At 41.8% G+C, this 26,394-nt stretch overlaps 1 protein-coding gene across 3 annotated transcripts in view; it reads right to left on the bottom strand.

The window, feature by feature from the left end:
* The window catches only part of EFCAB5 (EF-hand calcium binding domain 5), a 112,238-nt gene that overhangs the window by 19,109 nt on the left and 66,735 nt on the right, over positions 1-26,394 (bottom strand). For all 3 annotated transcript variants that reach the window (XR_013223707.1, XM_077294282.1, XM_077294283.1), the window contains 8 exons: positions 25,896-25,963; positions 24,885-25,040; positions 21,461-21,563; positions 20,079-20,687; positions 16,596-16,688; positions 14,436-14,528; positions 6,716-6,930; positions 64-220 (listed from right to left, as the gene is read on the bottom strand). Coding sequence is in view for 2 of the 3 variants with exons in the window: in XM_077294282.1 (XP_077150397.1) it covers positions 64-220; positions 6,716-6,930; positions 14,436-14,528; positions 16,596-16,688; positions 20,079-20,687; positions 21,461-21,563; positions 24,885-25,040; positions 25,896-25,963 (1,494 nt within the window). In the remaining variant the exon portion in view is untranslated. The remainder of the gene's footprint in view (positions 1-63; positions 221-6,715; positions 6,931-14,435; positions 14,529-16,595; positions 16,689-20,078; positions 20,688-21,460; positions 21,564-24,884; positions 25,041-25,895; positions 25,964-26,394) is intronic.

Below are 26,394 nucleotides of genomic sequence, written 5' to 3'. Positions count from 1 at the left end.
TTTCAAGGATTTCACATATTTTTTTCAAATATAATTTAATTAAGTTTAGAAAATTAATTTCACCTCTAGTCACCACCTGGGATTCCATCCCTTCTTTATATTTGGCCAAGACTCCTTCTACCTCCTCCAGCTCTAGGAATCCTGAACCTTCATTATCCCATTTTTCAAAGAGGGCCTGCAGTACTAACTTTTGTCTTGCAAGAAGAGCTCCGTGCCGCACCTTTAGGAAGGAGTGCAATTAAACAGGATACTATAGTTAAATGTTAGCCTGTAGAAAATAGAGGACACACTATGTAACACACCCCCTGAAGAAGAATACACGAAACGTGCGTTGGGGTGGAGGGAAGCACTATCAGCTCTGCAGCAACAAGCTGGACTCCATACTTGGATATTCACTACTATAGATAAATCTGCCTCTTTTACAATTTTTTTACATCCCTGCACTGTGCTATATTACAGTTCACACTGCTGACTTTACATAGGCACTTGTACCTCTTTATCGTCTGGCATCCTGCCTGAAAATAGATCATTCAGTATGGCAAATTTAGCCTAGTCTCTGATATTTTATTTGGATGGTGGATAAACCTGTTGTTGTTTATTTTGGATATTGTCCAGTTAAAACTATTTGGATATTCATGGTAATTTAATATTTGCAGTGACTGATACTGCTTCCCTCACACGAACGGCACCTTGTTGAATTCTGCTAATTATATTTATATGTGTTTTTTAATGTTTATTCAATAAATTGTCATTTTTAAATGAACACATTGATAACAGTGGTTATTACTGTATGACCCTGACATTGTGTTAGTTTTGGGTCATATTGTTGGATTTTAGATGTTTGTAAAATACCACAATCTTATTTTGGACTATATTGGTTGATAACACTATGTAACATGCATTTTTCAACAGCATCTTCACCTAAACCTAGAGAATTTACATTTGTACAATCACTATACACTGTGTGCACAATTATTAGGCCAATGAGTATTTTGATCATATCATAATTTTTATGCAGATTTTCCAACTTCGCGCTTTATAAACTTGAGTGCTAATTGGATGAAGCAGATCAGGTGATGTGTATTTTTGTACTGAGGGCATGAGGCCTAAGATATACAGGACAATGAAGGGCACAACTAATGTAATGGGATCTCCAACTACACACCTTAATTGGACATGTGTGCAGAGAGAAAAGAGGTGCGCAAAGAAGTCGGGATCACCAAAACATAACATAACATATCATATCATGAAGAAACAGTAGACACAAAGATTAAAAGAAATTAAAAAGCTAAAAGGCTATAATACACCACCAGAGGTGTCCATGTAAGGACCAACAGCGCTCCTCCAATGAGCTCGCTCAGTAACCCACAGTAATCAAACAGTTATCAATGCTGTAAATATACACTCACCGGCCACTTTATTAGGTACACCATGCTAGTAACAGGTTGGACCCCTTTTGCCTTCAGAACTGCCTCAATTCTTCGTGGCATAGATTCAACAAGGTGCTGGAAGCATTCCTCAGAGATTTTGGTCCATATTGACATGATGGCATCACACAGTTGCCGCAGATTTGTCGGCTGCACATCCCAAAGATGCTCCATACAAGGCAGGATGGATCCATGCTTTCATGTTGTTTACGCCAAATTCTGACCCTACCATCCGAATGTCGCAGCAGAAATCGAGACTCATCAGACCAAGCAACGTTTTTCCAATCTTCTACTGTCCAATTTCGATGAGCTTGTGCAAATTGTAGCCTCAGTTTCCTGTTCTTAGCTGAAAGGAGTGGTACCCGGTGTGGTCTTCTGCTGCTGTAGCCCATCTGCCTCAAAGTTCGACGCACTGTGCGTTCAGAGATGCTCTTAGGCCTACCTTGGTTGTAACGGGTGGCGATTTGAGTCACTGTTGCCTTTCTATCAGCTCGAACCAGTCTGCCCATTCTCCTCTGACCTCTGGCATCAACAAGGCATTTCCGCCCACAGAACTGCCGCTCACTGGATTTTTTTTCTTTTTCGGGCCATTCTCTGTAAACCCTAGAGATGGTTGTGCGTGAAAATCCCAGTAGATCAGCAGTTTCTGAAATACTCAGACCAGCCCTTCTGGCACCAACAACCATGCCACGTTCAAAGGCACTCAAATCACCTTTCTTCCCCATACTGATGCTCGGTTTGAACTGCAGGAGATTGTCTTGACCATGTCTACATGCCTAAATGCACTGAGTTGCCGCCATGTGATTGGCTGATTAGAAATTAAGTGTTAACAAGAAGTTGGACAGGTGTACCTAATAAAGTGGCCAGTGAGTGTATATAGATCTCCCTGGGAAAAAACCCCCCACAATACTGTGGTCAAGCCAGGATGCACACAGTCATTTATAAATCAAAGAGTTTGGTAAAATCCAGTTGAGAGAACACTACTAGGGATGTGATCAGTGTTGATATGTCACAAAAAAGACCTGTGCAACTATACAATTATTAATACAATATGACAAGACCAAAATACCCAAGTGTGTAAAGATCTAAAACACAGATAAACAAAAGTGGCAGAGAAATCCCAAAAAATCAGAGATCACACACCAACTGTCAGTTCTCTGTGAATGAAGCCCCAAGGTAACCAAACCAACGAGTGTGCAGATAGAAAAATGCATATTATCAGGGTAAGGAATCAAATGACTGACAACCTATACATAGAGATACATTAGTGCGGCTGGGATGATGTGTGGAGCAGTAACCCCTGTGCATCGCCAGGAAACATGGCTTCCTCAGGGGTAATGACTGACTCTGAAAAATGAAAAATTGTTACAAGTCTCACAGAGTGGTGCAGCTCTCTTGAAATGGGGGCAATCACAGAATCATCAACAGTTTTGTTGCAAATAGTCAGCAGAGTTGCAAGACTGTGTTGAGAAAAAAAGGCACATTAACAGCCATAGATTTGAGAAGAATTAAATGTGAAGCGCCCAGGAAGCCATTATCATCCAGTGCAGTCATATTCCAGAATTACAAGCTGCCTCGAGTGTCCAGAAGTACAAGGTGTTCAGTGCTCAGACACAAGGCCGAGATCAACAGGGATGAAACCAACACGGAATAAGACACAGAAGTGGAAAAGTCAAGACAGGGCCAAGAAATACAGCTACTCGAAGATAAGTTTTATGGACGGATGAGATAAAAATGAATCTTTGTAGACCAGATGGATGGGCTCATGACTGTATCAGTAATGGGCTCATGAAAGATGAAGGTGTTGGTACTGCTATGGGCTGGCATTATTAACCCCTTCAAGTCGCGGCCCTTTTTCGTTTTTGCGTTTTCGTTTTTCGCTCCCCTCCTTCCCAGAGCCATAACTTTTTTATTTTTCCGTCAATATGGTCATGTGGGGGCTTATTTTTTGCGGGACGAGTTGTACTTTTGAACGATACCATTGGTTTTACCATGTCTTTTACTAGAAAACGGGAAAAAAATTCCAAGTGCGGCGAAATTGCAAAAAAAGTGCAATCCCACACTTGTTTTTTGTTTGGCTTTTTTGCTAGGTTCACTAAATGCTAAAACTAACCTGCCATTCTGATTCTCTAAGTCATTACGAGTTCATAGACACCTAACATGTCTAGGTTATTTTTTATCCAAGTGGTGAAAAAAAATTCAAAACTTTGCTTAAAAAAAAAAAAAAAAGTGCCATTTTTCGATACCCGAAGCGTCTCCATTTTTCGTGATCTGGGGTCGGGTGAGGGCTTATTTTTTGCGTGCTGAGCTGATGTTTTTAATGATACCATTTCGGCGCAGATACGTTCTTTTTATCGCCCGTTATTGCATTTTAATGCAATGTCGCGGCGACCAAAAAAACGTAATTCTGGCGTTTCAGATTTTTTTCTAGCTACGCTGTTTAGCGATCAGATTAATGCTTTTTTTTTATTGATAGATCGGGCAATTCTGAACGCAGCGATACCAAATACGTGTAGGTTTGATTTTTTTTTAATTGTTTTATTTGGGATGGGGCGAAAGGGGGGTGATTTAAACTTTTATATTTTTTATATTTTTTTCATATTTTTAAAAACATTTTTTTTTTACTTGTGCCATGCTTCAATAGCCTCCATGGGAGGCTAGAAGCTGGCGCAACTTGATCGGCTCAGCTACATAGCAGCGATCATCAGATCGCTGCTATGTAGCTGAAATGCAGGTGTGCTGTGAGCGCCGACCACAGGGGGGCGCTCACAGCAGGCCGGCATCAGTAACCATAGAGGTCTCAAGGACCTCTATGGTTACTGTCCTGACACATCAACGACCCCCGATCATGTGACAGGGGTTGGCGATTACGTAATTTCCGGCCGCCCTGCCGGAAGCGGTAGTTAAATGCCGCTGTCTGCGTTTAACAGCGGCATTTAACAGGTTAATAGCGGCGGGTGAATAGCGATTTCACCCGCCGCTATTGCGCGCACATGTCAGCTGTACAAAACAGCTGACATGTCGCGACTTTGATGTGGGCTCACCGCCGGAGCCCACATCAAAGCAGGGGACCCGACATGCGCCATACTAGTACTGCGCATGTCGTGAAAGGGTTAAAGATGAGCTAGATATGCCTTCTGGGGTTAAAGATGGACTCAAAATCAGCTCCCAAATTTGCCAGTTTTTAGAAGACACTTTCTTCAAGCAATAGTAAAGGAAAAAGTCTGCATCTTTAAAGAAAACCATGATTTGTATGAGGACAACACTTACATAGAAGTTTCCACTGCTTGGCTGCCAATAAAGGCCTTAAAGATGAAAGTATCACAATTCCATCTCTCAGTGGAGTGAGTGGCAGCTCAGCCATCCAATCTGGGGCACAGGTGTGCTGAGCTGTCAGTATCGTGATAAACAGCTCAAATGTCCAATCTAAGGCATGGTTGTGTTGAGCTGTCAGTGTGATGACTGACAGTCAAGTGTCCAATCAGGGCCAGGGTGTGCTGGGTTTCCTGCAGGTGTTTCCTGTGTGGAATGATTCCCAGGGTATTTAGCTGGCTTCCTGCCTGCCTCTAATCTCTGTCAGTTGTAGCTCTGCTCAGTTTCGTATGTGTTTTGCTCTGTGCTTTGAGTTCTAGTATTTTGATCTTTGTTGACCGACCTTGGATTTGCTTGTGATCTTCCGATTGCCTAGCCATTTGTCTTAATCTGCTACCTTCTTGGAATTATAACCTCAGACTGTGACCTAACTACACTTTTTCTCACACCTCTGTTTATGATGTACCCTCCTGGCTTTTGACTTTGGACTCCCTGACTTCCCCACCTTACGGCATGTCCGTAAGTAGTGACTAGCGTAACAGAAAGAATTATGACATCGTCCCTTCCCCACCGAACTTAAACCCTATTGTGAACTTATGGGCCCTTCTTGAATGAGAGATGTAAGGTGAAAGAAAACAGTCACCTTTCTGCACAATGTCTTAATGTTGATATGCATGTGTAGCAATTTACTCTGGAAAATAGATACACTGAAAAACTGCAACTGACCATGTTGGTTACTGTACAAACTATATATCCTGATTCCACAGTCCCTAGTGGTACCTGCTGGTGCAGAGATAGCCCTAACCAAAGACTAGGAGATGGCAACTCGGACCTAAACTGCCTAAACGGCTGAGAACTTGCTTTACATTCCTCCTAAAGAAACGGAGGGCAGAGCAGAGTGTTAATTGCCTACAAGAGGAGAAATGTGCTGAACCAAAGGAAAGATCTCAGAGTGAGTAAATTAATACCGAAATGCCAAACAAAGAATAAAGCAAATACTGTTAACACATATGCTGCCTACTTCCTAATAATAAACAGAAGATACTGTAGATGCAAAGCACAGCAAGGAAACAGCAAAGCGAAAACCCTTAGCTGGTGTTTCACAGACTGGCTTCAAACATAAATAGAATGTTAGACAATCCAAATGAATCTATCACCAGCATGAAACGCCAGCAGGAGGACAGAATGTAAAGCTGCACCCAACAGGTGATAGGCAGAGAAATGAAAATAACTGTGTTAAATTAGACAGACTTCAGCCAGAAGAGCAGAACCCAAGCACCAAGAGTAAAGGTGTGTCTACTGAGACTCAGCAGAAAGAAAAGCCGACCACAGAACACAAGCTCAAGTGATTGAATTCAGGAGCATGACAAATGTCCCTCATTCGATATTTACTGCTACATAAGGGATCGTTTTCTTTACTTTTATGTTCTGTTCTCGTCATCCTCTTACTTCTCCTCCCCATCCCCAGACACATTCTAGCCCATTCTCTTGTTCCTTTTCTTGCCTACTGACAAAACTACTACTTCTCAACACGGACCACATTTTTGTAAAAGAAATTTCCTGCTAGTAATTCGCAAATTAAAAATTTGACCAAACATGAAACAACAGAACAAGCTACAAGATGTACTATCAGTTCTATTTGCAGAGAAATATTCTGGAGTTCTTGCCTCTCATCATTGCAAAGCAGGATGGGGTTACCATAATAGGTGTTGTTAAAATTCCATGACCCCGTATTGTCAAAATTTGATCAAAGACCCAACCTCACTGCTGCTTAGAGAAGCAATATGCAAGTGTAGTCATAGGAAGTGGTGCTCTTCCATAGCGTAGTTTTCACTTGCATATCTCCTCATCCGGCAACCGTATGTTTAAGAAAGGTTTTGACCAAGTGACCACTATGTCACTGTAAATACTGAATTGCCTACGGTACATTTATTTAACTACAGAACATGTAATCTAAACCAAACAAAGGGCCTTACTTTAGTCAACAAGGCGATTCGTTCCTCTTCCGTCTCAACATATTCCTTCAGTATAAAAGATGTGAGCTCCTCTACAGCTGCCAACGGAGCAGTTTCCCCAACAAACGTCTCCATCAGCTGAACAAACTGGGGCAAGTTAAGGGCACTGTCATTGAAAGCACTTGGGATACGTGATGGGCCACGGGTATTAATATCTGAGATGATGGTTCGTAAATCTGAAAATGAAACAAATTATCCAATAACCTTCACATCAATTGTGTTAGAAAAAATTAATTTTTGAAAACTTTTATACAAGGTTATACATAAGCTTGTGCCAATTTCCTCCCAAAACAGAAAATAAATGAAAAGTTTTTCTATATTTTGTTAATTTAAAATATTCAACACAAGTTAATATTTTCTGAGTTTCAACAGCTAACTTCAAAAAGAAGCCACAAATATGGAGAGCCTAGAGCTTTGTATGGTGCCAGATTGCACATAAAAGTTTCATTTTATAGATTATGTCATCTTTATGTTGTGAGGCCGTGTATTTCTTAGAAACCATTTTCTTCTAAGGACAGATTATACTTGTACAGGCTGCCAGAAACTTCCTTTGATCTTGCTACTAATGAAACACGAGAGTATCAGTGAATGACCACTTCAAAGTAAATGTCGGATATTGTGCACACTAATTTCATATAGTATAGATAGATCATAAAAGACCAGCATTTTTTTATAAACATCTTTATCAGCTATGCAGGTGGATTTTCTTGATAAAAACAAGAGATAAGTGTCACAGCAATTTTCAGAGAGTAATTATTTATTAACTTTTAGAATGCACAAAATATCAAAGGAACATAAGATTTTTTTAATATTGAGATATACTGAATCACTTTGATGGAGCAGCGGCAGTGATGTCTTGCTAATGGACCAGTGCCCTGTTCATCCCCTTTGTGTCATTGGTGCTGGTTCATTGAGAGGGCAATGACTTCAGATTTTGATGGCTGTTCAGTGCAAATGAAATTGCGAACTAGAAGAAGAGATTGTCCAAAAGGAGGGCACCAGGTATGTGGACAAAGCATTCCTGTATATGGAACACTCAAGCAACATAAGTAAGCCGATAGGTTCCATTTAATTTTATTTGTTAAATACTTTTTAAATATAATAAGTTTTTATTTGCATTATTTGTGTCTTACACATACATTTTATTTTGTATAATAAGACAGACAATTATTCAATATTACTGAACCTCCCACTAAGATTACAACATTGAGAACTAACAATCTGTCTACTTTTAGATGAAAGAATATATGTATTTTTCCTATACAGCCAGCTTCTTTAGCAATGACCTATTGTGGCTTACCCTCCTTGTGGAGTGTGTCAGTAACTGCCTTCTAGTCCGTCAAGTCAGCAGTCTTCCCCATGATTGTGGAGCCTACTGAAGCAGACTAAGGGATCTTTTTAAACGCTTAGGAAGGCTTTGCAGGTGTTTTTTGTTAATTATTTTAATTTTCTCTAATAATGACTTTTGGGTTTTCATTGGCTGTAAGTCTTAATCATCAACATTAACAGAAATAAACACTTGAAATAGATCACTCTGTTTGTAATAACTCTATATAATATATTTGTTTCACTTTTTGTATTGAAGAACTGAAATAAATTAACTTTTTGATGATATTCTAATTTTGTGAGAAGCACTTGTAAATCCATGTTTAAAAAAAGTATTTCTTTTTCTAATTAGGGCTATGACTAGTGCATGGGGCAATAGTTTGCCAAGACAAGTTGGTCCTATTTGCATGTTAGCATGCCCCTGTGTGTGTGATAACATGACTTCCAAGAGCCGCCATCATCTCCAGCTCTCTGCAAACCTTGTACATGTGTGCGGCTTTCTTCAGGCCCGTCATTGCACCTCTGAAGCCGGTTGTACGCTTCCCAACTTCAAAAGCATACTGCGCATGACCCGAAGTGTAAAAGACAGCTCATGTGTAGGGGAGAAGACCGGGCTGTGGGTGCTAACAGGGCATCGGGTCCGGAATTGCTGGGGCCAAGCCTACTGTTGCAGGGGGAAGGAGATTGCGGACGAAGCAGACCCTTGACCTGTCTAGAGGGGGTGTGGGGAGCCAGAGAGATATAAGAGGGTTTGCGCAGAAAAGGAGGGGGTTTCCCGCCAGAGAGTGGAGTCAGTGAGGACCAGCGCCAAGCCGCGGGTAGTGACAGGCCGCGCAGCAGTGATAAAAGCTGGGTGCAGCAAGGACTCTCAGACGTTGTGGGACATGCAGAGAAGCACACACCAGGTGGAGAATTGCTGTGGACAACTTCTTGGCTGCACCGCAGCACAACGGACTAGGGGCTCTGCGGGTCACAAAAGTGACCGCCTGCTGCCGCCAGAAGGAGATCAACTTGTTAGGCGGGGAAGCTGGATGAACTCGACACCAGCCTCAGCCAGCAGCAACCCAATCCAGGAGAAGAGACAGACACCTGAGTCACACTAAGTGAGATATCCATAGACTGCCACCTTGAGTTACCCTTTTCCCTTTGTATCCCTCATCATTGACGATTTATTGCCTGTTACTCACTGCGAGGAGGTTATCCCAGTAATAATTAAACCAGTAATTGTTTACCCGTTAGCCCTTGCTCTGTGCCTCTATGTCACTGCATCCAATTACCTGTGTTACACATGTACACCTTCTGCACTTTCGGTCATGTGCAATACGCCTCTGCAGTCAGAAAGTATACTCCCGGCTTCAGAGGCGCAATGACGCTGCTGAATAGAGCCCTGAGATTTGCAGGGAGTTGAAGATGTCACCGGCTAATCACATTATCATGCCCACAGGGGCGTGATAACATGCAGAGAGGGACAACTAGTCTAGGGAAACTAACACCCCATCGACTAGTCAAAGGCATAATTAGCATAGGATATGTGGAGGTTATAAATGCTTGTTTTAAACATGGATTTAAGTGACTAAAGACAGGAAAATTGCAAAAATATTGCAATAGGCATTATTGGGCTATGTTCACTGTTTCTTTTGTAGAAAATTTTGGAATGAATGCACTTCATAAAACACCTTCAGAAACATTCTAAAGACTTTTCCTCTTCATTTCTGTTTTTTTTCCCCTCATGGCTTTCGAAAAACATATGGTGGCTTATGTGCACACCGAGTCTTTTTGTGTATGCATAATGCCGGTGGAGGGGGAAAAAAGGCATGTTGCTTATTTTTGGCAAATTCCTGCTGGAATCTGTTCCAAATTTGACACAAGTCAAAATCTGCAAAAAAAAAACACTTCGAGAAAGAAAACGTGCAAGAAAACTCTACAACATATTTAGAAAAAGGCTTCAGAAAAATAAAACTCCAAAAAAATCGATGGTTTTAAATGTCTAAAAAAAAACTCTGCCTATGGGTATGTACACACTACGTTTATTAATTAGTTAATTAATTAAATAGAATGCAAAAAATGCAGCAAAACAACCTGCTGTGCTAATGTTCAGTCTTTTGATTTTCTTTTAGCTGCTTCACATTTGTAAAGATGCAAATCAGTTGAAAGAAGTGACCTGGCCATTCTGCAGGCAACTTCAGCTTAGAAATAATAATAATAATAATAATAATTTTATTTATATAGCGCCAACATATTCCGCAGCGCTTTACAACTTATAGAGGGGACTTGTACAGACAATAGACATTACAGCATAACAGAAATCACAGTTCAAAACCGATACCAGGAGGAATGAGGGCCCTGCTCGCAAGCTTACAAACTATGAGGAAAAGGGGAGACACGAGAGGTGGATGGTAACAATTGCTTTAGTTATTTGGACCAGCCATAGTGTAAGGCTCGGGTGTTCATGTAAAGCTGCATGAACCAGTTATCAGCCTAAATATGTAGCAGTACAGACACAGAGGGCTATTAACTGCATAAAGTGTATGAGAACATGATGCGAGGAACCTGATTATGTTTTTTTTTTTTTTATTATTAGGCCACACAGGGATAGTTAGGTTAATGCGTTGAGGCGGTAGGCCAGTCTGAACAAATGCGTTTTTAGGGCACTCTTAAAACTGTGGGGATTGGGGATTAATCATATTAACCTAGGTAGTGCATTCCAAAGAATTGGCGCAGCACGTGTAAAGTCTTGGAGACGGGAATGGGAGGTTCTGATTATTGAGGATGCTAACCTGAGGTCATTAGCGGAGCGGAGGGCACGGGTAGGGTGGTAGACTGAGACCAGAGAGGAGATGTAGGGTGGAGCTGAGCCATGGAGTGCTTTGTGGATGAGGGTAGTAGTTTTGTACTGGATTCTGGAGTGGATGGGTAGCCAGTGTAATGACTGGCACAAGGTAGAGGCATCGGTGTAACGGTTGGTGAGGAATATGATCCTGGCAGCAGCATTCAGGACAGATTGGAGCGGGGAGAGTTTGGTAAGAGGGAGGCCGATTAGTAGAGAGTTACAATAGTCCAGATGAGAATGAATAAGTGAGACAGTAAGAGTTTTTGCAGAGTCGAAAGTAAGAAAAGGGCGAATTCTAGAAATATTTTTGAGATGCAGATAAGAAGAGCGAGCCAGTGATCGGATGTGGGGGGTGAATGAAAGCTCGGAATCAAGGATGACCCCAAGGCAGCGGGCATGTTGCTTGGGAGTAATGGTGGAACCACACACGGAGATGGCAATGTCAGGCAAAGGTAGGTTAGTAGAGGGAGAGAACACGAGGAGTTCAGTTTTTGACAGGTTCAGTTTCAGATAGAGGGAGGACATGATGTTAGAGACAGCGATAAGACAATCACTGGTGTTTTCTAAGAAGGTCGGAGTGAAAGCAGGAGAAGAGGTGTATAATTGGGTGTCGTCAGCATAGAGATGGTACTGGAAACCAAATCTACTGATTGTTTGACCAATAGGGGCAGTATACAAAGAGAAGAGGAGGGGGCCTAGGACTGATCCTTGAGGAACCCCAACAGTAAGGGGAAGGGGAGAGGAGGAGAAACCAGCAAAACATACAGTGAAGGATCGGTCAGAGAGATAGGAGGAGAACCAAGAGAGAACGGTGTCCTTGATGCCGATGGAGCGGAGCATAGTGAGGAGGAGCTGATGATCCACAGTATCGAATGCTGCGGAAAGATCCAAGAGAATTAGCATGGAGTAGTGACCATTAGATTTAGCTGTTAGTAGGTCATTAGAGACTTTAGTGAGGGCAGTTTCAGTAGAGTGTAAAGAGCGGAAGCCAGATTGAAGAGCATCGAGAAGAGAGTTATCTGAGAGATAGCGGGAAAGACGGGAGTGGACCAGGCGTTCCAGGAGTTTAGAGATGAAGGGAAGATTAGAGACAGGTCTATAATTAGCGGCACAGTTTTGGTCGAGGGAGGATTTTTTAAGTAATGGATGTATGATGGCATGCTTAAATGAGGAGTGAAAAATACCGGAAGTGAGGGAAAGGTTGAATATTTTTGTTATGTGAGAGGTGACAGCCGGGGAAAGGGACTGGAGGAGATGTGACGGAATGGGGTCACTGGTGCAAGTGGTCGGGCGAGAAGATGCAAGGAGCCTGCTTACTTCTTCTTCTGTAACTGGTTCAAAGTCAGAGAGTGAACTAGATGCAGTGGGGGAGGGAGGACAGTGCCTGGTATGAAGAGATAGGGAGATGATTTCCTGTCGAATGTGGTCAATTTTTTCTTTGAAGTAATTGGCCAGATCGTCAGCGCGGAGATCTGTGGTTGGGGCCTGCTCTCTTGGGTTGAGTAGGGACTGGAAAGTGTCGAAGAGACGTTTAGGGTTATTGGACAATGAGGTGATGAGGGTGTTGAAATAGGTTTGTTTGGAGAGGTGAAGGGCAGAGTTGTATGTTTTTAGCATGAACTTATAATGGATGAAATCTAGAAATAGTGATAAGCGAGTATGCTCGTTACTCGAGATTTCCGAGCATGCGCTGGTGTTCTCCTAGTATCTTGGGCATGCTCGTAGATTATCTTTGTGTCCCTGCAGCAGCATGATTTGCGGCTGCTAGACAGCCTGAATACATGTGGGGATTCCCTAACAAACAGGCAATCCCTGCATATGTTCAGGTTGTCTAACAGCCGCAAATCATACAGCTGCTGGGACACAAACATAATCTACGAGCATGCCCAAGATACTCGGAGAACACCCGAGCATGCTCAGAAATCTCGAGTAGCGAGCACAGTCGCTCATCACTACTTAGATTCACGGTTTTACACATAGAACTAAAAAACGCCGGCAGCTTTGCCGCCGCAAAAAAAAACTACTAAAGAGGCACTTAGAAAAAAGAACACCTCTGGAGTTTCCCTGAAATGTCTTCTGCTTGAAAATTTGGATTGGCCTAAATTTAAAAGACACATTCTCCTGGAAAGGTTGTGGTCCAGTGAGAACACACTCTTAGGGTACTGTCACACAGTGCAATTTTGATCGCTACGACAGTACGATTCGTGACGTTCTAGCGATATCGTTACGATATCGCAGTGTCTGACACGCAGCAGCGATCAGGGACCCTGCTGAGAATCGTACGTCGTAGCAGATCGTTTGGAACTTTCTTTCGTCGCTTGATCACCCGCTGACATCGCTGGATCGTTGTGTGTGACACCGATCCAGCGATGTGTTCGCTTGTAACCAGGGTAAACATCGGGTAACTAAGCGCAGGGCCGCGCTTAGTAACCCGATGTTTACCCTGGTTACCAGCATAAACGTAAAAAAAACAAACAGTACATACTCACATTCCGGTGTCTGTCCTCCAGCGTCTCAGCTTCTCTGCACTGTGAGCGCCTGCCGGCCGGAAAGCGGGCACAGCGGTGACGCGGTGACGTCACCGCTGTGCTTTCCGGCTATGGTGCTTACACAGTGGAGAGAAGCTGAACGCCAGGGACAGACACCGGAATGTAAGTATGTACTGTTTGTTTTTTTTACGTTTACGCTGGTAACCAGGGTAAACATCGGGTTACTAAGCGCGGCCCTGGGCTTAGTAACCCGATGTTTACCCTGGTTACCCGGGGACTTCGGCATCGCTCCAGCGCCGTGATTGCAAAGTGTGACCGCAGTCTACGACGCTGGAGCGATAATCATACGACGCTGCGACGTCACGGATCGTGCCGTCGTAGCGATCAAAATTGCACTGTGTGACAGTACCCTTAGGCTTTGTGCACACATTCTCATTTAGATGCTAGTCAGCCACCAGATTGTCCCAGACAAAGACACCTCAGGGAAAGCCACCAGTTGTTTCCCTGAGGCAACTTCTCCAAAGGCTTTGTCGCCGTTCTTCTTGTTGACGCTCTGCCACCGGTGGCTTTCACTCTATACTGTTCAAAGAACTGTTATAAGATGGAACATGTGCACAGCAATTCGTCTTGACATCGCTGTGCACTATGTTAATTTTCAGGCGGACGTCATATGCACATAACCTGACACTGTTTTTTAACCCTTTTTTTTGCTTTGTTTTCATGCGCATTTTGGCAGCCTTTTGACTCAATAATGTTACATTTCAAATTCATTTTGTGAGTAATCCTCAGAGAAATGACATGTCACTTTTTTTTCACATGATGGTTTTCAAAACCTCATCAGGTTAAAAAAAAAAACAACAACTCGCTATATGATCAGAAATGTGAATTTCCTACTGAAATCAATAGTGAGCTTATTCTGACAGTGTTTACAGGTTTTTTATGTAGCAGGTTTAGCTGTTTCACTTCAAAACCTTGCAAAAAAAAAATTCTGTGTGATCATACCGCCCTGAAGCAAAATGAGAGGGTCTTTTATTACCTGTGAACTTGGAGGCAGCGTCACGGTAGTCTTCTTCACTTCTGTCTCCATATGAACTATACCTGATAGCCAGATCTGAAGTCATCAAGTCTCCTACACAGATACAGAGTGATAACTGTCAGTACAAGAGATCTATAGAGCAGTAATTACACTGGATGCTCCTATTAACTAACTGGAGATGAGTAATTAATCATCCCATACAGTATATAATAGTTAAAGGTCTATTAGCATAAACATGCCTGCTAACATCTTCTCTGACTGTTCCAATCATATATTAAAGCCATGCATAAATGTCAGCTTCTTCTTATTTACCTATAGTAATATATTGCAGGGGACGCTCAAATCTCCGTCTCTTTACTAACGGGCTAATCCTATAGAACAGTACTTGAGCTGTTTTGGCTGGATATCAGTGTTATACAGCATAGCTAAAACCACCATTCAAATTAGATCAGATGTCAGACGTAAGAAAGGAAGCTGTTTTCCCCAATTTAACTACTTTGTAACTCCATTCCAATAAATCAGACAATTGAGTGACGAAGCTAGACCATTCCTCTTTTCCTTCTTTCATAAACTTAGAAATACATGTTATACATCTATCTAATCTGCTGAAGGTAAGTCACCATTTTTATTAAACTGCCCAACTATATACATCAGCCATTATCTCCTTTTTTAAAGATAAATGCATGGTATATATTTTGAATCAAATCTGAATTGGAAACTATAATGGAACTGCGATTGGGGCAAAAATATATACCTCAAACTGTATGGCAAAAGAACACTTCTGGCATACGCCTTGCATGCTAAATGTATAAACAGGTTGAAAAAAGTCACGTCCCCTGAGATATCTTTTATCTAAGCTAAACAAGCCCAACTTTTCCAACCTCGTTTTTTTCGCGTTTTTTCGCTATAAAAACGTGATAAAAACGCGAAAAAAAACGCTTACATATGCCTCCTATTATTTACAGGGTATTCCGCATTTTTTGTGCAAATGTTGCGATTTTTTCCGCGAAAAAATTGCATTGCGGAAAAAAAAGCAACATGTTCAGTAAAAATGCGGAATTGCGGGGATTCCGCACACCTAGGAGTGCATTGATCTGCTTACTTCCCGCACGGGGCTGTGCCCACCATGCGGGAAGTAAGCAGATTATGTGCGGTTGGTACCCAGGGTGGAGGAGAGGAGACTCTCCTCCACGGACTGGGCACCATATAATTGGTCAAAAAAAAAGAATTAAAATAAAAAATAGTCCTATACTCACCCTCTGATGGCCCGAAGTGTTCCCGCCTCTCCGGTGCATGCTCCGGCGTCCGTTCCTATAGATGGTGTGGTTCAGGACCTCTGATGACGTCACAGTGATTGGTCGCGTGACCGCTCATGTGACTCACGAGACCAATCACAAGCCGCGACGTCATCACAGGTCCTGAACCACACCGGCATCTATAGGAACGGACGCCGCTGAGGAGATCGTCTGGGTGAGTATAACCATTTTTTATTTTTTTTTATTATTTTTAAACATTCTATCTTTTACTATAGATGCTGCATAGGCAGCATCTATAGTAACAAGTTGGTCACACTTGTCAAACACTATGTTTGACAAGTGTGACCAACTTGTCAGTCAGTTTTCCAAGCGATGCTACAGATCGCTTGGAAAACTTTAGCATTCTGCAAGCTAATTACGCTTGCAGAATGCTAAAAAAACGCGAAAAAAACGGGAAAAAAACGCAAAAAAAAAATGCGGATTTCTTGCAGAAAATTTCCGGTTTTCTTCAGGAAATTTCTGCAAGAAATCCGGACGTGTGCACATACCTGACACTAACTTCCCCAAATTCTTTTTAGAATGTGGAGCCTAAAGCTGAATCCCATATTCAAGTTTTTGTGGCCTCACAGGGGATTTATAGAGGATAATAATACACTGGGATCACAAGTTATTATCTCTCTTTTTAAAAACTCTAAAATCTATTTGCTTTTGCAGCTTCTGCTTGACATTGAGTACTTGGCACTGAATGAATTTCCCTGTGATACGCAGATTTTACACCCCTTGTGACTTTATTTGTCCTGCTTTACCTAAAGTATGTCTAATAATCATGTACAGCTATATAAAAAAAGTTTCTCTTTAAAAACCATGGCATGATTGTGAGCTGGAAAGGCTCGTAACTATGTACCTGACCAGGGTTTGCCCTCAATAAAGTGTGCCACTCTGCTTTTACTGTCTTCAGTCTCATGGTCTCTTGTATTGTCTTCTCTGTGTGCTGCACCTGTAAATGTACAAAATAATGAAAATATATTTTTATTAGCATTGCCTTCACTATTACTGTACATAGTATTCATTGTTTTTGCATTTAGTTGCATGGGAATATTTTTTTTGGTTGCTACCATATCCATGCCAGATAGTATTAGTGACTTGTTTTTAAAGGGAATGCATCACCAGCTTTTTGCTATGTAATTTTAGAGCACTGAGATGTAGGGGAAGAGACCCTGATTCCAGGCATCAATTACTGGGCTTTATTTTGCTGTTTCAATTTAATAATTTAATCGTAAATATGTTTACTGTAAACGATATCTATAACTTTGTATGTAACCCCTTCTCATGTACAGAACCATGGAATTAATGGTGCTATATAAATAAATAAATAATAATAATTGTTTTGTCAGCAGAAGATTATCACTTCAGGACTATGTGTCTCATGCCTCCTAGTCCATGTCTCCTAAACTTTTTTTTCTGATTTGTGTCATTTACTCTGTGTTCAGTATGTTTTCCATGTAATACTTTTATAAAACGTATCTTGTTTATATACTACTCTTCTGTGGTTTATGGCTTTCTCCGTTTGCCCTTTAGTACTGTACATAGAAAGCTGTAGTGTGGGTGGTGTACTTATACACAGCTCAGCATTCTGAGATCTGCTAAATCTACTAAAGAGAAAACTGTGACTAGCACAACAGCTGCATTCAGTAAACTAAGTGATACATCGCTAGAATCAGGGTCTTCGTCCCTACATAAAGCTGCTCTCAGACTACATGGCAAAATCTGCTGAAATATTCCCTTTAATCCTTTTCCATATACGGTACTGCAGCGCCCCAGAGTCCTGGTCGTTGCAGTACTGTGGCTCCGCCACTATGGGGAGCCATGGTGCGTCCGATGGCACTGAAGGAGTTCATCTGATCAGGTATCACAGACACCAATACATTTCACAGCCGGGCCTCCGGGGGGAGCTAAGGGTTCTATTCATTAGGCCACTCCCCACCATAGTGGGTAAACTGGGGGTCAAGCAGGAAGTTAGTTCAGAAAGCTGACTGGATTGGACGAAGCAACACCTAGTGGCAGAGGGTGTTGTGGAGGAAGAGACAGTAGGGTCTCTGTCAGGGGTGGGATCCTGGCAGAGGCTTGGCATTGAAAAGAACGTAACGGGTCCGCGCCAGCTCCGGGAAGCGGCGGGATCCAAGAAAGGACTAGAAGCGAGATAGATTGTGCTGAGTGAGAAACGAGATCAAGCAATAGGAGAATTCCAGTAGGGGTCGTGCTGTAAGACCGGAGCAACACCCTACTGAGGCGCACTACCGGTGGCCGGAACGCCGAGGGAGTAGAATAACATTCAGCTTCAAGCAATACTCCAAACAGCGGCAGGGCAGTCAGTCTCAGGCGGGCTGTCTAACTCAAATCACCTATGAAGTCTTGGGAGGCAATTGCGGGAGAGGGGCGTCTCTAGGGTCCCGGAAGAACTCCAGGCCTATCCGACAAACGGGTGCCGTTCTAACTGTAACATCAGGAAGGGACGGAAGATTAGAAGAACATCATTTAATCGAGTTGTGAGGGAACTTAAGAAACAGACACAACGGTTGTGGGGTACTTTCCGTAAGCACAGCAGGGGAGGACTACAACACATAGCGCTAAGAAGGAAGGCACCGATTTCCACCTGTGAAGTGAACTCTGGAAGTGCCATTGGACCGGCCGGACTTGCGCAGCCTGGTGGACCTTACTCTGGACTGAGGACTCAGAGATCTCCAGTAAAGAGGTAAAGAGACTGCAACCTGGTGTCCTCGTTATTTACCGCGACCTGCACCCCACAACTGCACCGTTACAACACCACTTATTGCACCGGACGTCCCCCACTGACAGACAGGGCCACGGACCGGGTCTAGCCACCGTGACAACCCCAGGACTGAGACCTAGTAGCCCGGCTCCGGGTACCCCTCGGCCCTGCGGCGGTGTGGGGGCGCTCCAGTACCTTATAAGCAGCTCTAGTAAATCCATATATTGCATGGTTGAATATTCATTGGAATGACTATCATGTAATACCTAATATTTCCTTGCAGTGTGAAAAATATAGCCAACCGTAGCTTCCTCAAAGATTACCAGCGGGTCACTGGGGGGATTCTGATGTCAGACTCAATCAAATTCACAGAAAAAGAAAAAATATATCTTTGGGGATATGCTTTGTAACAAAGTTGACCTTTCAAATTAGCGGTAAATTACTAGGTCGTGGGTTTAAAAGTAAAAGTGTTGTCTCTCTAGGATGACCCTTTGTCATAATGAAGCTCATTTGGTGTTCAACTGATTATAAGTCTGATCCACAGAAAAACCCCAGTGCTTTTTGAATAAAAAATACCTTTTAATAATTTAATTTAAAATTCTTAATTGGTGCACTGCACAAACCATCACCACAACAACAACATACAATAGAAAAAGCCAGGGTGGGTACTAGGCCTGCACTTCACTATATGCACCCTACCTACCAGCGGAGGTTGGCACCCTATGACCAGCGCAAATGGCGCCCCTGCTCACCGTCGGCTATCCCTTCTACCCCTATTGGGCCCTTATAGGATGGGATAAAACAATGATTACCATGCATACAGTGTGCCAAATAACATAGAGTCTTTGATCCATATAAAAAAGGTGGCAAATTAGGGCTGTCCCTACCCTGCCCCTGCCTATCAGCGGAGGTTGGCACCCTAATATTATACCCAACGCAAGTGGCGCCCCCGCTCCTCGACGGCTGTTCTCTACTTTGCCCCTTATTGGACAGATAAAAGGTCATTAAAGTAAGGTGCCTTAGTGCTTTTTAAAGTGCCAATGAATAGAGATATTACCAGAGTTTCCTATATACAATATATAAATATAGTTTCCTATATAATATTTGTAATATATGTATACCCACTTGCGTTGGGTATAATATTAGGGTGCCAACCTCCGCTGATAGGCAGGGGCAGGGTAGGGACAGCCCTAATTTGCCACCTTTTTTATAGCAGTAGTGCACCAATTAAAATTTTTAAATTAAATTATTAAAAGGTATTTTTTATTCAAAAAGCACTGGGGTTTTTCTGTGGATCAGACTTATAATCAGTTGAACACCAAATGAGCTTCATTATGACAAAGGGTCATCTTAGAGAGACAACACTTTTACTTTTAAACCCACAACCTAGTAATTTACCGCTAATTTGAAAGGTCTACATGGTATAACTGGTTTTTAGGACCACGGTCATATATGAGAATCTGTATACACCACATTTCATAACGCTACACTTTCGATGTGTCCTTTGATCCTTCCCCTCCTGAACTACTGGCTTTATGTTGTCAACCTTCTCCAGTATTCTCTAACTCAGCTTTCTTCTGTCCATCCTCTCCAGAACTATAGCTATATGTGTTTCACCTTCTGTGGTGTCCTCTGACTCTTCTTCCTTCTGTCCTTCCTCTCTGGAACTACTGCCTATATTTTGTCCACGTTTTCCAGTGTCCTCTGACTCTTCTTCCTTCTGTCCTTCCTCTCCAGAACTACTGGCTATATCTTGTCCACATTCTCCAGTGTTCTCTGACTCTTCTTCCTTCTGTCCTTCCTCTCTGGAACTCCTGGCTATATTTTGTCCATGTTCTCCCGTGTCCCCTGACTCTTCTTCCTTCTGTCCTTCCTCTCTGGAACTAATGGCTATAATTTGTCCACGTTCTCCAGTGTTCTCTGACTCTTCTTCCTTCTGTCCTTCCTGTCTGGAACTACTGGCTATATTTTGTCCATGTTCTCCAGTGTCCTCTGACTCTTCTTCCTTCTGTCCTTCCTCTCTGGAACTCCTGGCTATAATTTGTACACGTTCTCCAGTGTCCTCTGACTCTTCTTCCTTCAGTCCTTCCTCTCTGGAACTACTGGCTATAGTAGAATCTGTAGTAGTAGTAGGGCTTTCCACTTTTTCATCTGGCTGATTATGTCCTTCCTGGAATTCAGCCCAGAAATCAGTTGGATCCATTTCCCCTATTTCAATTACTGGCCCTAAAGGGAAAAATAAAAGGAAAAATGTAATCTAATTTAATAACTTACATTATAAACACTATGTGAAGACATTTGTTTGTTTAAATAATTGATCTCAAGAATATTTCCTGGGTAATAAAACTAAACAACAAAAGTAAAAGGTGGGTTCTGATGGCCGTATTTCTCAGTCAACATATGGACCACTGAGGCCGGATTGACTGACCTGAACATTCAACGTCAGATGCCTATGAGGCTCTACGTGTGGGTCAGGAGACCTTGTAATAAGGTTGTCTTAACCTCGCTTCATACAAGGGTAGGAAGAAAGACATCCAAAGGTGTTATGCTTATTTAAATAAAGAGAGGGGAATAAGCTGCTGCCACAAGCAATAGATTGGATTTAGGAGGCAGTCGGCACCCATAGGATTTACATTAGAAACCAATCCCACCAAAATTGGCAGCTTTGGCTGACTATAGTCTAAGGTTTATGGCCAGCTTAGGTTGATAAATTATCCTTCATGTACCATCATGGAATACTAAATCTTTAACTGAGTACTAGGGTACCGTATAGTACTAGAGGAAAGAATAAGAATACAGAAGGAAGGAAAGTATTAATGTCCATAATAAACTGGAGATTGTTAGCAATTAAGTGGTGAGGGCTGGAAAGCCAAAAGGCACATTGCATTCGACACAATGCATATCGGAGGTGAGCTTTAGATTTCTATATGGTCATTAAATTGCACAAAAATGAATATCGCCAAATGTAATAAATGAAAAAGACATATATATGTTCTTACACTGCCGCGGGTTGCGTGGCTGCCAGCTCTCTGCCTTTGAATTTATAATGTCATAGAATTTTTCCAAGAGCGAGAGAACTCTCTGCCGATCCAGAAAGCCGACCTACAAGCACAAAGGATACACAGAGGTTACAGAATTTCTCAGTATAAGGCTGGAGACACACTAGCGTATAATACGGACGAGTGCTATGCGACAAAAAAATCAATGTTAATCTATGGGGCAGTTCATATTCCGACGCTCCAGAGTTCATCGCAGGTCAGGCTGTGAGGCAGCGCAGCATCAGTGACGGCACCGCTAGTCACTGATGCTGACGCTGGCAGCTTCTCATTTATTCCTGAGTGGTTTACAGCCGGGGCGGTCACATTAGCACCGCTCCCGGTTGTAAACTGTATATCCCCTAGAAATATGGATTACTGCGTGGGAATGAACGCCGGACAGGTATGGGTATATTGTTGGTTTGTTATTTTTTCTTTATTACAGGAGATAGAGGGCATCGCATGGATTAGCAGGACAATAAAGATGGCAAACTGTGTTTAGTGCTTTATTTCATTAAAAGACTTTATTCGGACTGTGTCTTTATTTAACCCTTTCTCAGCTATAGGATTAGTAATGGATAGGTGTCTTATTGATGCCTCTCCATTACAAAGCCTGGCTTGATGTCACCTTACAATACAAAGGTGACATCACCCCCCTCAACTATTACCCTATATGCCACCACTACAGGGCAGTGGGAAAAGAGAGGCTAAGTGCCAGAATTGGCACATCTTAGAGATAAGCCATTTCTAGGGCGGCTGTGAGCTGGTGTTTGTAGCCAGGGGAAGCCAATAACCATGGTCCCTTCCTAGGCTAAGAATATCAGCCCGCAGCTGTCTGCATAGCCTTTTCTGGCTATTAATTATAGGGGGAACCCACATTATTTTTTTGGGGGCCCCCTATTTTAATAGCCAGTAAAGGCTAAATATACAGCTGCAGGCTGATATTCATAGCCTGGGAAGATCCATGGGTATTAACCCCTTCCTAAGCTATAAACATTGGCCCCCATTCCCTGGCTTTCCCTCTCTGGCACAGAAAATTGCACGGGAGCCCACTCCATTTTTTCCCCAAAAAATAATCTTTTATTAAATATATACATGTCCCCTAATTTTCACACACACTGTGCTAATTGTATTGATCACACACATCTATATATTTAGCTATTCTGCATGGATTTACTGTATGTAAACCATGTCTCCTATCCTGTCGGGTCCTGCATTGATTTTACAGAAGCCGACAAATGAATTACCGGCTATTCTTCTATCTATATCTCTATGCAATATAAAGATATACTGTATATGTGTGTGCCAATGACATATATATACACACACACCTATTCTATGTCTACAGTATATATCTATTCTATCTATTCTATCAAAACCTATTCTATACTGTAGCGGCAGATCATTTGCCGGCTTTCAAGCCAACTATCTATCTAATAAATATATATATGTTTTGAAGAATATTTGGATTTAAATTGATGTGTACAGTTGTGTATTACAATGCGATTTTAACATGAGCTTTTACATACAGAGAACTACTGTATGTAAAAGCTCATGATAAAATCGCATTGCATACTGATACCATACAGATGTCACACGGTTACTTAATGCGAGGAAATCGCATCATTGCATAGCAAACGGATTACACACGGATCACTGTTCAGAGAACATTGGTGCAATTCTCGTCTGTCAAAATAGGACCGATTTTTTTTTTTTTATATACGTTAAATGTGACTCCAGCCTAACTATTCTGCTCAGGTGTTATGATTGTGACAACTTCTGATTGTCATGAAATAGAGATTGTCTGCGACCCTCTGCATTTCCTAACAAGTATCTCCGAGTGATTTCACATGTACCGTTTAGATCTTAGTTTTTAAAGCAGATTTTTAGAAAATAATAGTAGTTGATGATATAGGGAGAGGAGTATTTAGGGGAGATTACACTTTTTTAAATCCACCTATTGTTTTGACTTGCACTGCATTAAAAATGGCACATGGGAAAGCATCCATAGGTAAGGCCAGACAATGCAGCAGTGATGCAATTTTAATGTGGGTGACTGCATGTGGTTTTAGTGTGTTTTTTGACTGCAAGACTCAATTTTAACTGGTCATTTTAAGCAACATGGAAAATCGGGGGGTAATGACCCTGTTGATACTAATGAATAGATCTTGTAATAATAATAATTTCCACAATTGGATGTGTTTAAATAAAATGTTCCTGTGCTGAGATAATTTTATAAATGTGCCCCTGCTGTGTACTTTGTAATGACTGTGTCTGACATGGCTAATAAAGTGCATCTAGTCTCACAAGTCCGAGAAATGTTGAGTTATTGACACATTAAATTGCGTTCACAATGTAGGGACGTAGCAAGGAATTAAAAAGGTAGGTCTCTTGCCTGGGGATAAGTTAAGATTGAAGAAATGAAGAATGAGAGAGTCTGTGTCCTGATTCCACCACGCTGTGAGTGACAACTCAGCCGCTCTATAGAATAGGGGCGTGCTGAGCTGTCAGTACTGTGAGTGACAGCCCAATCACTCAATCTGAGGCTGAGGAGTGCTGGGTTGTCGGTATTATGATTGACAGCCCAGCTACCTTATCCGGTTGGACTGCAGACTCTTCCAAGTGTCACCCGTTCTGGGTGATTGTCTGGCTATTTAGCTGGCTCTCTGCCTCAGTTTACTGCCAGTTGTAGCTTAACTTCAAGTGGAGCTCATTTTGTCTGTTCCACAAGTTCCTGTATTCTGATCTTGCCCGACCTTAGACCTTGCCTTTAACCATCCATTTGCCTAGCCCATTTTGTCTTGATCCGCTACATTTTTGAAGTTCTGGCCCCAGGTTGTGACCTCACTACGCCTTTGTCTCACCCCTCTGTTTCTGAAGAACTCTCATGCTATCTGACCCCAGACCTCTTGACTACCCTGCCTCACAGCTTGTCTGTGAGTAGTGACTCAGTGTCACAGTCTGGAGATCATGTCTTCCTGCTTTTTCCAATGTGTTCCTATAAGTTACATCAGTAAGAGCCTTTTACCAGCTGTTGTATCTTGATATACTGAGATAAACAGAAGCAGGAGGGGTGAATTTGTGAAGGGGCTCTTTCCTATGCTCTACCGCTATCGACATGTGCTTGATTGATATCTGTTCAACACCGTTATGTCAATATTATTAGCCAAGCTGAACAGACCCGACTCGAAACCGTGAGGTGGTGTTAGGTGGAAAATAGTGCAGCCTCAATTACATAAGGATTCAAAGTTGACTTTCTCAGCGATGATAAAAACATTTGTGGCCAGGAGGAAAAGTTTGAACTTGTCTTTTACTACACTACACAGCAATGTAATTAGTTTGGTGACAGATTATACATAAATATATGAACAGTACACATTGAACCAACCTTCCCTGAATCACATTCAAGAAAGAGATCAGAAAATTGTTGCCTCCAAATATCATGGCGAATGGTCTCGCGGAACATGTCAGCGCACTGGGCCATGTGGTGCAGGAATTCCTGGAATAAGTCCGTGCTGAGATGACTGATAAATGGATATACATACTGCAAGGAGAAATGAAAGGTATTATAACGAAAGCATAAAATGAGTTGGCCATGCATTAAGTAATGCTGTATGTATGTCGCAAGAAAAACAGTCAGAATAATATGTGTTTATCCCTGTTAAAATACCCAATAAATGATGTAAAAGCGCTTAGCCTCTTAGCATTATGTAAACTGATCCTAATGAAAATATTAAAATGAGGTAAAAATAACAAAAAATATTTTATGTGTTCGAAATTACATTTGAAAAATAAACTCATGTACAAAGATTTAGGCCTCATGTACACAGCAAAATCATGTGCACTGTCTCTGTTGCAAAGCAAATATCGTTTATGCCATTCTTAAAGAGAACGTCTGGTCATTTGTAAACAAGGAAGTAGCGGTATGAGAGCTTGACCCCCGCAGAGATCCAATGAGCCAGTCATGAGAAATCTAGTGTAGAAGTCATTTGCAAATCAAGCTGGAAGTGCACTGGGGGTGTGACAATACATCACCTGCTTTGTGTAAGTGTAGTGACACGCCCATAGTGCACTCCCAGCTTCATTTACATTTAGCACCTACATTAGATTTTTTTTAGACTCGTACATCAGTAATATTTGTTCAAACACCAGACAAACACCTATACAGCCGTACTGCTACTTCCATATGTTAAAATGTGCTGACAGATTTGCTTTAAAGTTCAGTTTGATTGATGGTTGCACTTAAAGAAATAAACAGATTTTTCTTCACTGGCATACATGTAAATTACAGACAGACATGCAGTATGTTTAGTATACACTCTTGTATAAGATAAAAATAGGCAATTGGGGATTAAATAATGAATGCAAAAAGAAAACAGACAGATGAAATATTTTTTACCTCTATAAATTCTTCTTCATTTAATTTCTGCTCCATTGTGTCTGCAGTCACCAGATCTTTACTGTCTACTACCAAAACAAAATCGAAGATTTATTTTATATATATATATATATATATATATATATATATATATATATATATATATATATACACATACATACATACATACACACACACACACACACACACACACACACACACACACACACACACACACACACACACACACACACACACACACACTGACCTCCCTATTACATATCACATCTACTACATACATTACAACAAAATAAACACGATTTTCTATTTATGTTGTTAAAAATGATCCGGTGCCCACTGGTGTTCAAAGTGTGTAGCACGATACACAAAATTCTGCCAATCACACATGCTCAGTCATTCAGTCATTCTTCTCAAAGTCAGCTTTCTGCATAGTGAGCCCCTCTTCTCTGCAGAGCAGTCAGTAGTAAGGAGGGCAGAAGGCTCTTTACTGTATATTGGC

The sequence above is a fragment of the Ranitomeya variabilis genome, chromosome 3, assembly GCF_051348905.1.
Source record: "Ranitomeya variabilis isolate aRanVar5 chromosome 3, aRanVar5.hap1, whole genome shotgun sequence".
NCBI classification, from domain to species: Eukaryota; Metazoa; Chordata; class Amphibia; order Anura; family Dendrobatidae; genus Ranitomeya; species Ranitomeya variabilis.
This window is presented reverse-complemented; position numbering and strand designations above follow the sequence as displayed.